The sequence below is a fragment of the Aspergillus aculeatus genome, assembly GCF_001890905.1.
Source record: "Aspergillus aculeatus ATCC 16872 unplaced genomic scaffold ASPACscaffold_23, whole genome shotgun sequence".
NCBI lineage: Eukaryota > Fungi > Ascomycota > Eurotiomycetes > Eurotiales > Aspergillaceae > Aspergillus > Aspergillus aculeatus.
The window spans coordinates 495,155-506,969 of NW_017962998.1; the positions used below are offsets into that span (position 1 = coordinate 495,155).

An 11,815-nucleotide genomic window follows, 5' to 3' on the forward strand; every position below is an offset into this window, starting at 1 on the left:
AGTATTCCGGCTTGTTTTGGGTCTGAATCCATGCCGGGGGTAACGGATATTTGCGCTGCACATTTAGGGCAGGAGAGAGGTAGGGTCCCGAGACCATATGCATGGTACCGGCCGACTCAGTTGGTAACAATCTCGTTGATTGTGAGGGTAATATGGAAGGTGAAAGAGTAAGCACTACTCAGCCCGTAGATGTGACGGCCGTGTCAATCTATCCTGTCCTCTGTGTCCTACCTGTAAAGACAGTACTCAAGGTCTGGGATGGCTGTTCCGGAGCTCCACCCGCCACGGAACTAGCCGCAATATTCCTCGATGAGTGGTCGGAATTTACCAGGCATAAATAAACGAATAGATGAATAAATGATTTAATTAAAGGTGGTGGTCCTATAGGTTTTACATAGTACAGTATCTGTTCTACATCCTGGCAACCATATACCCAGTGACTGGTTCAAAGCTTTCTCATCTTAATAAGCCCTTCCCCTCACTCCGGGTAGGCCTTAAAGATGACCTCTGAGACCTGCCAACGCCGCCAGCTGGCGCCACTTGTTCGAACATCTCTCTCGCCCCCCAAACAACGCAATCATGCTGGCATGCATTTTCGCATTGTCGGTATTCTTAGTGAACTTATGAATCAGTAGGCGCGATTGTGGGTGCATAGCCTGTGAGAGCTTTTGCAGTAGGCGTGCCGCATCCAGGTCTGGGAGATTGTGCAAAATATGTGCCAGATGATAGACTCCTGCCCCCTGAATCGGCTGTTCACTGTCATTATCCTTGTAGTCTCATATGGAGAGCGTAAGGCCCGGGAATTCACTGATTTCATGGTTGAACTCCTGGACTACCAGATCCTTGTCGCGTAAGTCGGCAAAGGCCTGTTTGAACTCTAGCATCATTTCCCCGCGGCCGCCACCAATGTCCACCATCGCGATGACGCGGCGAGACTTGGCGTCCTGAAGAAGTGATTTGAGGTGGTATCCAAGCCGCGCCAGACGCTCCGAAGCGGTGGCGGTCTTCATGAATTTGCCCACCATGAAGCGATTGAAGCTGTCCATTCGTCCTTCGGCTGCCATAATATTATAGGTATGCTGTTGCGCGAGCTCGTCATTGCCCATCTTTTGGTATGCAAACTGCAATGGTGTCTGGAGCTCCTCGAATAGGTATTGATAGCCACCACTCTCCAGTCAGCGCATGAGAAATGCACCGGCCAAGAGAGCTTCCGTCGTGCTAGGACTTTTAGATTAATTTGGGGTCATCTGGATTGAATTGCAGCAACTCACAAGTGCAACGCTCCGTGCTCAGCCGAAGGTGTATGCACTAAGTGCCGGGTAATGTCGTTGGCGGACCAGACGGAATCAACTGTCATGTCCACAAAGCCGAGTCCCGCCAAGGCGTATAAGGTATCGTCTATAATTCCTCCAGAGTTATTTTGATTGCCAAAGTGCAAGTGTAGGCCCTTCCGGCCCAAGCTTACCGATCAACTGGAGACCTGAAACGGAATATCAGATCAGCATTCGAAAATGGTATAGGGGAGAAATCAAGCCACGTACACGGCATGCTTTGCCTGTCACTGCACGCAGATTTCTCGTACACCATGAGGACTTCTTTCCCGCGGGCAGGTTTCCCAATCTCGACCAGAAGGTCGAACAAGCCGAGCTTGATTGCCACTGGCACGAACCCAAGCGCTGCAGCCTATCCCGCCTTGGTTATCACTTAGGTGGTCATCTCCACGGAGGAGCTTTGTTATTTGTGTGCCGAATACTAACTGAAGTGACCGTCCTTGCCAATTGTACTCCGGGCATTTGAGCAGACATTGTGAAAGGTGGGATGGGGGTTGGCAGGGATTGTAGATAGCTAAGTGGAGGAAGACCGTCGTGTCATGCCCTGGCCAAAGAGGTTCAATATATAGGAATCCGCCGGCCTTCACTAGCTTCCAATAGTGACTCAGTGATCGAATGTCGTTAAACAATGTGGGTAGAGATAACGGCCACACGGCTTGTCTTGGCAAGCGTCTAGGTAGGGTCTAGATTATGGGATATGGATGTTTGTACACAACGGTAACACTACTGCAGTGTCGAGATATGCGCAGCTTCATTGGTTCTTCAATTGAAAGTATCACATAAGATCTCTCTCGAGCGTGGGACATGCGTCAACTAGTAGCATTTCGTTCGGGTTTCGGTTCTAATCTCTGCCTTGCCTCCTCCCACCTGTTCTTTTCTTAACTTATCTCTCTTCTGTCTAAATTATTCCCAGAAGCAGCCTTTCTGTAACACACCTTCTTCAATGACGGAACTTGCAGTTAAGGAGTGTACTGGTGCTCGCGCAACCGGTTATGATACCAAGACTGAGCACATTCAAGTGGCTGAGACAACAACTAGCGGTAGTTGTGACGGGGATGAGCAGCGCAATCCCAGCAGCTGGCGCCCTTGGAAAAAACACCTCTTATTCTTTGCGCTTATGTCAAGTTCCATTTTAGCTGATGGGTACGTCTTTCACCATTCTCTTCACCATAAGCATAACAATAACAAATGAGGCTGGCAGCAGCATGACTTGGGGGACCACATTGATTGTTCCCCACGCCTCGGAATGGGGCATCAGCGTTAATAGGTCAGCGACAACGATGAACTACGGCATACTGTTGCAGGGTGTCGGTGGCTTGATGGCTATTCCTCTGATTGAAGCCTACGGACGGTGCATTGTGATACCTCTCCGTGTGATATTCTGGCAGAAATATTGATGCAGTTCAGGCTTCCGGTTTGGCTCTGGCCTCAATTTATCACCACTTTTATAGTTCTCGGAGCTACACTATCCAATAACTATGGCGCTTTCACCACATTTCGCTCGCTGCAGGGCCTTTTCGGCACCGTGCCCCAGGTGGTTGGTCTACCGATCATCCATAACATATACCCTCCGGAAGGTGCGTCGTCCGCCATAAGGACTGTATACAAATCAAGCATACTGACTATTCAATATTAAATAATCACAGATGATTAATTTCTGGTGAGCGCCCAAGCGATAACGGTGCGTATTACTGCTAACTCTTTTCCAAATTTCCTCAGGGGAACGACATTCCTCGTTGGACCCTTTCTGGGGCCTGCGCTGGCCGGCTATATCAGGGCTAGCGGTGACTGGAAAGTATCATTTGGGATTCTTACCGTCTTCTACAGCTTATCAACACTCCTTATTTTTTTCTTTAACTATGAAACTTATTATGTGCCTGGCCGCCAGTATCAGCGGAACAGTCGTCTCCTGTCAATGGTCGGCGTCAAACACCACAATCTCTCCGCTGGGCCGACCTTGCTTTACTGGTGCAAGACCATGGTGATCTACATCTTCAAGCTTCCTTTACTACTGACTGGGATCGCGACCATGGTCAACTTCTGCTGGCCAATCGGTATTACGGTCACCGTGTCCACCTTCGTGACCGAGCCCCCCTACTTGTTCAACACCGTCCAGTCGTCCTCGCTACGATGTGCTGCTATTCTGGGCGCGCTACTCGGTAAGAGCACCTTGCCACCTCACAAATATCATCAGTGCTGAGAGATTCCAGGCTGGGTCTACGGTTACTGGTTCAATGGCTGGGTTAGTCGGTCCAGCCCGACGACATACTACACGGAGAAGCGACTTCATGGGGTTTGGGCGGCCATCATCACCATGGCCTGTGGTCTGCTTACCTACGGCGCCACACTGCACTATGGTAAGCATTGGATCGGGCTGGGCTTCGGATGGCTAATGGTGGTCGCCGGCATGGTGGCGAGTACGGTGTAGGTTGTTGCCTCTCCCCCCAGACATGGAGTCACCCAAACCCACAGACCTTAGATCCATTACCGCCCATGCGCTAGAGAAATATCCCGAGCAGTCTACGGTGGTCTCTGCCATCATCAATGCTTGGCGCACCGCGAGTGGATTCTCGGTGGGCTATTTCCAGCCCGCTTGGATCCAACGTGATAGAATCGCTGCGGTCTTGGCACACAAGCCGCCGACGTGGTGGCTAATATGATTCTAACCGTCACTGCGGTCATCGTTATGGAACGGCGAAAGTTCGCTTCCAAGGCAACATTGGCTTAGTGTAGAAGGATATTATTCAATGTGAGACTGGTGAAGTTCGACTGTAGCCAAATTGCGTGTCAGTGTAACCCCGACTTCGAGAATATATACCCGTGTCTCGGCACGCAACTCTGCGACCCGCCACCTTGAATTCACCCACAGTGTTTGCAAAAGGATAAATTCTCCACAATTAAGAGTGTCAGTGATCGCAGGTGTGGTACATATCATGGACACAAATTTTTCTCAAGCCCGCGAGATCTTCGAGGTGTTCGGGGACCGACTCGGGTGCCCGCCGAGCTCAAGCAAAAGTCACAGGCTTATCTTCTCCACGGTCGCATTTGCTCATCACGAAAGATATGAACTCGCTATAGCTGTGTTCCTATACACCACTGAGTCTCCGACCACCGGATCGCTTGTATGGTGATTTATCTGGCGATGACTCCACACCCTGTTCGCTCTGGGCATGCGGGCCAGTCAGCACAGGGTCAGCCCCCCAACCACGTTGAAGGCCACATACACCGCCCCGCGGTGGACATGCGCTCGGCCAGGTACTCGCTACAGATCTGGTTTTTGGAAGGGTCCAGTACAGTAAGCCAATATCCTGCAGAAAAGCAGAACCAGAACAAGTATTAGATTAGCAATAATACTACTGTTATCGGTTGAGAAGGCAAATAAGATGTTTAGATATGTAAAGATTTATACCCGCAGCAGACAAATTCAGCAGAGGAGCGACATCAGGAGCCACATCAGCACTGCTCTCTCTGTGCCTTGGCCGGCTGCGTTGGCAGGGGTCTGATATCACCTGGGTCATGGAGGTAGCGCACGCATGAGGTTATCGAGGATCGAAAGAACTTGCTGAAGTAGACAATGCTTCCCCTCTCTGCAAGGAGTACTGAAAAAACAAAGCGTCGGAACAACATACCAGAAGGCTCACGGACGGCGGTCGTCTCCCGGTGTAGATCCCGCTGTTGCGCATACGCCGTCTTGCGCTGGAAGCTTTTGTCGGGTAACTTTACATCGACCAGCATTTCACCAGTAAACACACTCACCCCAGTGCGACGGTTAGCCAGACAGTCCAGCAAAGTCGTCTTGCCCGCACCGCTGAGATATTCTTAGTCTGTGCCGTGGCACTGTGGGGTAACTGGCATCTTACATTGATCTGCATAGTCCTGATATGGCGGGAGCAATCGAAGAGACTATAAGAAGACAGAAGAAAAGGTTTCCTGGACTTTGATTAAGATTTGTTATCAAGTCAAACCCTAGCTTAGATTTAGGGTTACATTATAATTTTCATAATAAGCAATCCTACTAGAATAGCAGTGTATAACTCCGCCGACGAGTAAGAGAAGTTATAGCATACTTGCTTTTCTATGATTGGTTGCTGCATATAGAGGATCATCACTTGAAGAACCAAGACAAAGATATTGAACAGAATGGCTATAATAGTACTACAGCTCGGCCGTAAAGCAATGCTGTTCTTTGGTCCAGATTATAGAATAAGAAAAACATCATCAGTACCATGATCACATTCCCAATCACCACCCATACGGCAGAATCGTCGACATCCTCGCGACATACACACTCTGACCTGCCGGAAGTAACCGAGAAGATAGAGTAAGTCGAGACGCTGCCTTTTGGCCTGACAAGCCTTCTTAATTGTCAATAGGCGACAGCGTTCCAGCCTCCAATCGGATGCTGGGCTTCGTAAGACTCAATCTTCGTTTGCAATCCCCTGCATTCCTGACTTCTCTTCCAGACAGAGGCCTGTATAAATAGACAGACATAAACCGAGGTGTGGGTTTCACAATATTAGTATTGGGATGAACACACCAAAAACAGTTATCCCGGCGATTCAATTAAGATTTTCGACAGAGATAAGCACGCAGCGAGCCTGCTTGCTTCTTATCGGCAGGGCACAACGTGTGTGTGACCGGGGGAAATGAAAGGTCTTGGTCCCAAAGTTTCAGTCTCTCAGCGTCCCGATTGCGGTCCTGTGGTTGGAACCATAACATGGATACTGTCATATCCATATACATATGTACCTGCGTGTATACAAAGTGACCCACCATTACTACTTGAGTATTCTACACTATTTCAAGAATATTTCATGACTAGTCTTATGTATCGTGTTAGGTACACAGAAGAGAACACTTGCAGTCCATATTCTAGTAACAATAATCCGAAACCTTGGTAATCCGAGCCTGCAGTTCGTCCCCATGGAAACCCTAAGTGTTGGGGTGGGGTAAGGCTTGATCGAGACGTCCACCGGGCTTCGGACCACGAAAATGTCCAAGAGACAGCACATCAAACCTGACGAACCTGATCTATATGCAGCAGCGAAATGGTGCTAAGTCAGCCGAAAATGCCGTGGCTTGTAACGATAAAGTTTAACCCACCCGCTTGAGTTGCCAGTAAAGAATTGCAGAAATTCCCTTTAAACACCCACACAGCGACCGAACAGGGTCCGGCAGGCACCACTGCAGCAATCAGGTCCGAAGATGCACGGAAGGCCAGCAAGATATATAAGCACCCATCTTGAATGCAAGATTTCGAACGTTGTGTTGGGATAATTGCACCTTGAGAGGATCTCAAGGCCGATTTATTCCTGCGCAAATTGCAGGACGCGGGCGGAAGTTCGGCCTCCGGTGTAAAAGTCCACTACTATCTACACACAAGAATTGAAGCACTGTAAGTGGCTATGTCTACCCGTTACAAAACAAATCTCTCTAGTCAGAGGGCAAACCTGCACCCTGTTAATCCCTAACCAACAACACCTGGCATGCCCTCACACCAGCGGTGAGGCTCATCGCGGCGGACTATCAATATACTCCAAGCTGGACGGTCCGATGCAGTTTACCTCGGTCAAACCAAAGAGGCAGTGACCTCACAAACAAGTCTCTACTGCATTGCCTTGTGTTGTCCTAAGCTCTATAAGCACTAGAGGCCACAGGATAGATTAGCAGTACCCACAGGCCGTGAAACCCGGTAAATGATCTTATCAGATAAACAGAAAGACCCACTTCAGTCAAATTGCCAGCGCCTAAGAAGCTCCTCACTAAATGTCTCGGCGTAAGTGGAGATATGTGCGTAGCAGGAGCGGTGAATTCGCAACATGGATCCCTTAACCTGGGTTCTACCGCACGAGTTTGTTAGCACCCTGCAGAAATGTGATCACTGATTACCAAGGCTCACGACCGCATGGGTAGTCCTGTCCAAAAGGGTGTGCATTGCATAATGCTGCTGGTTCTGACATAATGAGATCAAATGAACCTCATGTTTACAGCAAAGACTGGAGAAAAAGCAAATTTTCAAGGAGTTTGTGGCATTGTTATATCTGTGCACTCATAGCCCAATCGAACATCTTGGGTTGAGGTCCCCAGAGCACGGGTTGTGGGCTCAAGACTGATCAAATGATGTGATAGGAGTGTTTCTCAGCGGGGGCGGTGTTCTAACGTAATAACCCAACACGCTAATACAACTAGATTGAGAATTGCTCAGATATACTCATTCATGTCCAGCATCATGTGGGTGACACCAAATACACAGAAAGCCTCAGAAAGGGGCCTTTGAAGCAAAACCCCTAAGGTTCTCCTCGCCCAGTGAAGTATTCAAGACGGCTGAGTCGGAAGCATAACTAGGATGTTCCTACAGTACTGTCAAAAACCACCGTAGAGGTCAAGTCAGTGGGGACGGAAACCTGTCGGAAAACCAGTATTATTTTTGCCCCTGCTTACCCGACGGTAGCCATCCCCAGATCATTGATTGCCAGACAGATTAAGTCAACCGCATGTTTCTGGATGGCCCAATAAGTAGGGCGGAACACGGAAAAGAACCGTTACCCCCAGTCATCGGATATGTCGAGTTATCCCTGCCAACTTGACCTAGCAGCGTAAGAGGATTGGAACATCCAATTCGAGTAAGAAGTTAGCTATTTATTGCCTTGGCACGTCTTTGAAGAAACGCAAAACCAGGCGAGATACTCACCGTTGCTCTATCGCCTCTCATAGCGGGCCGTAGCACGGAAAAGGTCCGCCATCTCTCGGATATGTAAGCCCCTTTCTTGGCGTTTGATGTCTGGTCGTTGTGCTCGAGCCTTACTTTCATGAATTGGTCCCTTGGCACGTTATTCAGAAATATTGGACCGAGGATCTGTCGAGACCTTTTCTTCGACCATGCAATAAAAGCAAGAAAGCTAGATGATGGAATTTTCACAACAAAGCAAAGATCGTAGCACAAAAGAGGACAGTCGAATCTCAATAGCATGCGGGACCTAACAGACAGGAGAAAGGTATTCCCAGTAGCGATAGTATATGGAGATGGGTAGACTGTCAATCTTGGATGCTCCTGCCATATGGGATTTCAAAACTCATGTCAAATCCAGCCGAAGCTTTGACTAGAGGGCCGTTGCTGCAAGGGTATGCGCTTTCGCCCACAAAGAACACAGGCCATTGGGAACTCATGACATCGGTTCCTCGCACGTTACACCTTCGCAATAAGATGGCATTACTAGTGGCGGACCTCTCCAGAGGACAGTAACCATACTGATTTCCTTCGGCTTCAGCCAACGGATAAGCAAAACGAGCAGTTAGTGTCCATATGATGCGGGGATTCACTTGGACCTCTCGTTCCGGTCTTGGCAGAGAGTGGTATCTCGTGGCAATTCGTGGGGCGGATCGCTTGGCAACAGATTCCCCATGGGGTACACGCCAGGTGTCTGCCTCCTTGCTTGGTGGTTCTTCGGCTATTCATATAAATCAGGCCCCAAGGCTGAGCCATCGACCTGTTTTTGACACCCCGAGCAATCCGAATACAAGATGAAGTCTCTGAATCCCACCTATACGGCCGTGATGGATACTGTGGTGAAGAAGAGCGATGGCTTCATGGAGCATGTGGAGGAGGCAGAGAAAGGCAACCAGTCGACTCCACAGTATGATCAGTTTGGATCCACTGCGAAGGTGGACCCGAAGGAGATCAGGCTCGTGCGGAAGATTGATGCTTACATGATGGTAAGTTTTATCTACCTCCTCGAAGCTCTCGATGATGGTAGTCCTATGCTGACAAGGAGAAGCCAATCCTGTGGGTCATGTACTTTCTCAACTTTCTCGATCGCAACGCCATGGTGAATGGAAAGCTCAACAGTCTTTCCCAAGACCTCAACTTGCATGGAACGCAATATAATACTTGCGTTAGCATCCTTTTCGTCGGGTATCTGCTGCCGTGGCATTCTCCGCTATTCTTAAGCTAATCAAAGCGTAGGTACCTTTTGGGCCAGGTCCCTTCAAACATGCTCCTCAACCGTGTGAAGCCCGCGAGATACATGTCCGGGTTTATGATGGCGTGGGCCATTGTGTCCACGTTAACCTGCCTCGTGAAGAACTACCATGGGATGCTGGTCTGTCGTCTGATTCTCGGGATAGTTGAGGCCCCGTTTTATCCTGGGGCTTTATTTATGATTTCCCTCTTCTACAACCGAAAAGAGGCAACGACGCGCATGGCAGTGCTTTACACCGGAAACATGTTGGCGAGTGCCTTCTCCGGCCTGATATCAGCAGGAGTGTTCGCCGGCCTCGACAAAAAGCATGGCCTCGCCGGATGGCAGTGGCTCTTTCTGATCCAAGGCGTGGTAACCATAGGAGTGGCCATTTTAGCCTGGTTCATTCTCCCCAACTCCCCACTCCAAACACCATGGCTGACGCTGGAGGAGCGGCAACTGGCGCACGACCGCATCGCCCGCGATACCACGCAGAAAAGAGAAGGAACCAGCATTTGGACGGGACTGCGCGAAGCATCCACCGACTATCGAACCTGGATTTTTGCTCTCATGTGCAACCTGCATCTCTCAGCCAATGGGTTCAAGAACTTTATGCCCACGGTGGTGAAGACTCTCGGGTTCAACAATACCATCTCATTGGTACTCACTTGTCCGCCCTATCTTGTGGCAACCTTCACATCTGTTGCTGTCTCTTGGTCCTCGGGCCATTTCAACGAGCGAACCTGGCACATCACTATCTCCAAGGGACTTGCCATTATCGGATTTGCGGTGGCGTGTGGTACCCTCAATCTTGGCGCCCGGTACTTCGCAATGATCCTTTTCGTCGCTGCCACGTATGGAGTCAATAATATCAACATCGCTTGGGTGGCAGCAACAACTGGCCAAACTGATGAGAAAAAGGCAGTGGCTATTGCAATCACCAACACCTTGGGCAACCTGGCCAGTGTATATACACCGTACCTGTGGCCGGATAGTGATGCTCCGCGGTTCGCCACCGCCATGTACTGCAGTATCGGCTTTTCAGCGGGAGTTGTGATTTTGGCCTGGGTAATGAAAGCCATCTTAGTTAGGGAGAACAGGAAGATCCGGGCCACAAACCCCGAGGAGATCAACATTTACGCTTACTGAGCCCAAGTCGTTGGCAGTGGGATCTTTGGAAATATCTCAATCTCATCATGTGGCAGAGCTCACTATCATAGTTGAGCTGCGATGGGTCCTCGCGTCACTCGTCCACTGTTTGATGTGATAATGGTCAAAGCATCTCAGTCTGATTGCGCGCGTGCGCGCGCGCGCGCGTGTGTGTGTGTGTGTGCATCTTGTATGTCATGTTCTGTACTATGATGTACGGTACTGTATTGTTAAGTCCCACTGTTACCGGTGTCTGAGAGATTGCAAGTTTATTGTGGCATCGAATTCAGTGAGTGTTGACCTGTTTTGCATGAAAGTCACTTTCATTCATGTAGAAATAATGGTGGGGACCTTCTTGTCGCTGCGCAGTTAAACAACAAGAGAATAACGGATGGCTTGGTCGTGCTCATAAAGCACAAATCCATGTTGATGGGTAGTATGTTGATGGGTAGTAGTGGATACGTGCGAATAAGGAGTTCCACAACACTCTGATGGCCCAACCTGCAGGCTTTAACCAGTTCTAATCCACAGAGGTAATCCGAGTAAAGGTTTATTCGAATTGAAGTAGGACTTGGGTGGGATGTAACTGACTAATTAATTAACTACAGCAGCCAACTGATAATATAAATTTGATTGATTTTAAATATATTCTTTTATTATATTATTTAGATAAAATCCTCTGAAACTTTTATATTTTATAGAAGAAATAATCTAACTATAATATTTTAATTTAAAGTTAAATTTCATCAGATTTAATAATATAGTATTTAATAAAATATTTATAATTTCTTATTAAAATTATAATTAACTGTAGTCTGCAGCTGCTGTTAGATATTAATCCAGCTATTTTATAATTATATTGAAAATAGTTCAGAAAAAAATATAACTATAAACTTATTATTATCTATTTAAAGTTCTAGCTTTATTTTATTTATAAAAAAATTATAAAAAAATTAATAGTTTATTCAGCTTCTAATACTGCCAGTAGTAATTTATAAATAATACTGATATAAGATTTAATCTAATAAAATTACTTACTATTTAAAAAAATTCTACTTATCAGATTATCTATATTTAAACTAAAAAAAATTTAAGATAATATTTTAAAGTAGAATAAGATTACTGGTGATTCTAATACAGTAATATTTCCTATTCAGATAAAATCTTTAATAGCTGGGGTTTCTATTTTCTAATCCACAGGGATTGGCCGAATATATCTTAATTTATATTAAATTAGAATTTAAATAGGGCTGTATCAGCTATCCGATCAGTTGTTATAATAAATAAACATTATTAGGGTTTACATTAGGGTTTACATTAGGGTTTACATTAGGGTTTACATTAGGGTTTACATTAGGGTTTACATTAGGGTTTACA

At 47.4% G+C, this 11,815-nt stretch overlaps 3 protein-coding genes across 3 annotated transcripts; 2 read left to right on the plus strand and 1 right to left on the minus strand.

Annotated features, from left to right (window-relative positions):
• Nucleotides 1-776: 776 nt before the first annotated feature.
• Nucleotides 777-1,805, minus strand: ASPACDRAFT_48452 (putative O-methyltransferase; the record flags this gene model as incomplete). The annotated part of the gene is made up of 5 exons (XM_020202137.1): nucleotides 777-1,167; nucleotides 1,272-1,398; nucleotides 1,466-1,480; nucleotides 1,542-1,683; nucleotides 1,758-1,805. The coding sequence occupies 5 exons, from the start codon at nucleotides 1,803-1,805 to the stop codon at nucleotides 777-779; spliced, it is 723 nt and encodes a 240-aa protein (XP_020051344.1).
• A 469-nt stretch (nucleotides 1,806-2,274) lies between these two features.
• On the plus strand, nucleotides 2,275-3,991 carry ASPACDRAFT_55574 (putative MFS transporter; the record flags this gene model as incomplete). The annotated part of the gene is made up of 7 exons (XM_020203016.1): nucleotides 2,275-2,349; nucleotides 2,392-2,474; nucleotides 2,533-2,682; nucleotides 2,739-2,915; nucleotides 3,051-3,490; nucleotides 3,542-3,755; nucleotides 3,811-3,991. 7 exons carry the CDS (start codon nucleotides 2,275-2,277, stop codon nucleotides 3,989-3,991), a joined length of 1,320 nt encoding a protein of 439 aa, XP_020051345.1.
• Nucleotides 3,992-8,885: 4,894 nt separating this feature from the next.
• Nucleotides 8,886-10,438, plus strand: ASPACDRAFT_55575 (putative MFS transporter; the record flags this gene model as incomplete). Its single annotated transcript, XM_020203017.1, has 3 exons — nucleotides 8,886-9,044; nucleotides 9,107-9,243; nucleotides 9,295-10,438. The coding sequence occupies 3 exons, from the start codon at nucleotides 8,886-8,888 to the stop codon at nucleotides 10,436-10,438; spliced, it is 1,440 nt and encodes a 479-aa protein (XP_020051346.1).
• Between the last annotated feature and the right edge of the window lie 1,377 nt (nucleotides 10,439-11,815).